Genomic DNA, 3,870 nt, shown 5'->3' with positions numbered 1-3,870 from the left:
TATTCACTCTCACTAGCCAGCAAGGAATCATTGTCATTCTCATCTATGTTGATGACATTATCATCATAGGCAGTGACAAAGAAGGGATCATCTCGACCAAAGCGTTCCTTAAGGCTTCATTTGATATCAAGGACTTGGGAGAGCTCAAATACTTCCTAGGGATCGAGATGTGTAGGTCTAAGGAAGGGTTGTTTCTATCTCAAAGGAAATACACCCTTGACTTACTAAATGAGGCTGGAGATCTTGGTGGAAGAGCTGCCAAAACACCTCTAGAGGAAGGATACAAAGTGATGCGTGAGGGGGAGATTGAAGACAAGTCATATGAAGATGTAAATCACTATAGGAGAATGGTGGGAAAACTCATTTATCTTATCATTACCCGACCAGATGTATGCTTTGCCGTAAACCCAGTAAGCCAACACATGCAAGCTCCCAAGGTACACCACTGGAACATGGTTGAGAGGATTCTCAGGTACCTAAGAGAGGCACCAGGCCAAGGAGTATGGATGGGATGCAATAGAAGCACTGAGATTGTTGGGTACTGTGATGCAGATTGGACAGGAGATCAACTACTGGATATTGTACCTTCATTGGAAGCAATTTGGTAACATGGAAGAGCAAGAAGCAGAAGGTGGTGTCTTGTTCAAGTGCTGAGGCAGAATATAGAGCTATGAGGAAGCTCACAAGCGAGTTGATTTGGATCAAGGGACTTCTTAAGGACTTGGGAATTGAAGTTACAACGCCAATCACGATGCATTGTGATAACCAGGCTGCTATACACATTGCTAGCAACTCAGTCTTCCATGAAAGGACCAAACATATAGAGGTAGATTGCCACAAAGTGAGACAAGCCGTGGAGCAGAAGATCATATTGTCGTGCTACAGAAGGAGAAAAGGACCAAACATATAGAGGTAGATTGCCACAAAGTGAGACAAGCCGTGGAGCAGAAGATCATATTGCCGTGCTACACAAGGAGTGAAGATCAACTAGCTGATATCTTCACCAAGGCAGCAAGCACTAAGGTATGTGAGTTCATTCATCCGAAATTGGGACTCATAGACCTATCATGTCAATGATCTCTCCTTCATGAAGTGTTCTACTATTTTTCCTTGACTTGGGTTTTCTCCCAAAGGGTTTTACCTAGTTGAGGTTTTAATGAGGGAATACTTCATGGCTTCCAAGCTTGACTTGTTCCACATGGTCAAGCTTGTTCCACATGGTCAAGCTTGAGGGGGAGTGTTGACATGAAGCAGAATTAAGCAGCTAGACTTGAGAATTAAGCAGCCAGACTTGAGAATTAAGCTGTCAGACTTGAGAATTAAGCTGCCAGACTTTATAAGGTTTTATAAGGCTTTATAAGGTTTTATAAGGCTTTATAAGGGTTTTATAAGCTCGATTTTATTGAAGAGAAGAAGAAGAGAGAAAAAGATATTTTATTATATTGTGTACTGAGGTCACTTGTCTTTAAATACTTGTACCCAGATCCACAATTAAATTAAGTAAACTATTTTCTCCTTCTTTCTCTTACATCTTGAGATCTACTTTCTCTCTCTCTATGTTCTTCATGTTCTTCATTCTCCATAAATAAACTCTCAATAATTCTCTCATTCTAACACTTTTGTGGCTCCCAAAAACTTGTAATTTTTTAGCTTTTGGTTTTAGAAGAACTTTTGTTTTTGCTGGCCTATATACTTTCAAATAAATGAACAAGAAATGGATTAAATCTGGTTTTTGGGACGTACTCAGTGTTAACCAAATAGCCCATTAGTTGGCCCAAGTGTCAGCTCATCATCATTCTATTCTATAACAGCAAGCAGCATGCAAGGACGCGTGTCCGGTCGAGGCCTCAATCACCTTCAACATGCGACACTTGTCAGCCAACCATTGGATGTTTTAACTCAACGCCTCGAAAACAGTGTGATTCCATTTTCGCATTATATCAGATTCAGTTTCTCTCCGTATTCCAAATTTCAAACCACCACTCAGATCTTTAGACGAAGAACGAAGGGTAACCCTCTGATCTATGCTATATTGTTGTATCATTCTTGAAATCGATCCGATCTGTTTTCATTGAGGATCAAAGTGTATACATCTTAATCTGTGATTGATTCGCCGATCTGATCGATCTCTGTTCTATTAGCTGTTTTAGTGAGAGTATGAGCAGGTGTGTTTGATTCAGTGAATGATTGTGTACTTAGGGTTCTTAGATCGGAGTAGTTTGTGATGAGTTTGAGTCAATCGTTTGCACTGTTTTAAGGTTTAGTAGAACTAAACAATCTTCGTTGCTCGATAGATTGTTGAAATCGAAGATGTCATCATCACGTGAAGAGAATGTGTACATGGCGAAACTAGCCGAGCAAGCCGAGCGTTACGAAGAAATGGTCGAGTTCATGGAGAAAGTTGCTAAATCTGTTGACAACGAAGAGCTCACTGTTGAAGAGAGGAACCTTCTCTCCGTTGCTTACAAGAACGTGATTGGAGCCAGGAGGGCTTCGTGGAGGATCATCTCTTCCATTGAGCAGAAGGAAGAGAGCAAAGGGAACGAGGATCACGTTGCTATCATCAAGGACTACAGGGCCAAGATCGAAGCTGAGCTTAGCAAAATCTGCGATGGAATCTTGAATGTTCTTGAAGCTCATCTCATTCCATCTGCTTCGCCTGCTGAGTCTAAAGTGTTTTACCTTAAGATGAAGGGAGATTATCACAGGTATCTTGCTGAGTTTAAGGCTGGCAACGAGAGGAAAGATGCTGCTGAAAGCACTTTGGTTGCTTACAAGTCTGCTCAGGTTTACTGATTCACCCTTCACTATATTCATTCTCTATTGTCTTCTTTCAGTAAATATTATGATTCTTGTTGTTTCACAGGACATTGCCACTGCTGAGTTGGCTCCCACTCACCCGATCAGGCTTGGTCTTGCACTCAACTTCTCTGTGTTTTACTATGAGATCCTTAACTCGCCTGACCGTGCCTGCAGCCTCGCCAAGCAGGTTTTTTTTTGTTACACCAATTTTCTTTTTACCTATGTTACTTCATGTGAAACTGTTATGGGAATTTGTTAAACTTTTCGGAACTTTATCACCTTATGGTTGTGCAGGCTTTTGATGAAGCAATCGCTGAGTTAGACACGTTGGGTGAGGAATCATACAAGGACAGTACACTGATCATGCAGCTTCTCAGAGACAATCTCACTCTCTGGACTTCGGACATGACAGTAAGCATTGACAAAAATATAGATTCATTGGCTATTTATTCATTATGTATATTTTGAGGGCTTGTTTGCTCTGTCATTGACATCTTTCTGGTTGATAGGACGAAGCAGGAGATGAGATAAAGGAGACGTCGAAGCCAGAAGGTGCTGCAGAGTAAAGCTGAAGACTGAGGAGTGGTTTTATGAATGGTATAAACTTCGTAGAAGGTTATGTGATAATTCTGAGTGAGAGATGGTAGCTCAGAACTCGTACCAGTTGCACTTTTATTGTTTGTTTTGTTTATTTCGTAACAATTTGAAATCCACTGTGCGAATTTGCGATTGATTCCTCCTTTAGGTTCCTCGAAATTTCCTATTTTTCAATGAAATCAAAACATGCAGTTTCTGCTCTTTTTCTAATTTTCGGTTCTGGATTTTGACAAGTTTAAATCTATAATTTTCGTGAGAGTTATGGTACTGATAACCCGATTAAAAGATGCCTAGTAGTTGTCAAATTGATGAACTTCTCAAACATTCCTTCCACAATACGTATTACTGATCCGCCAAAGATTTTGGTCGATTGTATTACACGAAGTAATAATTTACGAATAGACATGGTTAATGAACTATATTACATGGGCATTTAATTTGGTTATGTTTTTGAGTATCCTCTATATATAT

The 3,870-nt window shown here is 40.2% G+C and overlaps 1 protein-coding gene across 1 annotated transcript; it reads left to right on the top strand.

The window, feature by feature from the left end:
- Positions 1–1,847: 1,847 nt before the first annotated feature.
- On the top strand, positions 1,848–3,601 carry LOC106320546 (14-3-3-like protein GF14 psi). Its single transcript, XM_013758929.1, has 5 exons — positions 1,848–2,009; positions 2,295–2,787; positions 2,867–2,989; positions 3,097–3,213; positions 3,312–3,601. The coding sequence occupies exons 2-5, from the start codon at positions 2,311–2,313 to the stop codon at positions 3,366–3,368; spliced, it is 774 nt and encodes a 257-aa protein (XP_013614383.1). The 5' UTR covers positions 1,848–2,009; positions 2,295–2,310; the 3' UTR covers positions 3,369–3,601.
- The last annotated feature ends 269 nt before the right edge of the window (positions 3,602–3,870 follow it).

The sequence above is a fragment of the Brassica oleracea genome, unplaced genomic scaffold (genome assembly GCF_000695525.1).
Source record: "Brassica oleracea var. oleracea cultivar TO1000 unplaced genomic scaffold, BOL UnpScaffold00955, whole genome shotgun sequence".
In the NCBI taxonomy this organism is placed as follows: domain Eukaryota; kingdom Viridiplantae; phylum Streptophyta; class Magnoliopsida; order Brassicales; family Brassicaceae; genus Brassica; species Brassica oleracea.
This window is presented reverse-complemented; position numbering and strand designations above follow the sequence as displayed.

Bases quoted from the DNA above. Each gene is read 5' to 3' on its own strand.
- LOC106320546 (XM_013758929.1), top strand. From the start codon at position 2,311: ATGTCATCATCACGTGAAGAGAATGTGTACATGGCGAAACTAGCCGAG. The intron at 2,990-3,096 runs GTTTTTTTTTGT...ATGGTTGTGCAG, and splicing joins CCTGCAGCCTCGCCAAGCAG to GCTTTTGATGAAGCAATCGC. The intron at 3,214-3,311 runs GTAAGCATTGAC...TCTGGTTGATAG, and splicing joins TCTGGACTTCGGACATGACA to GACGAAGCAGGAGATGAGAT.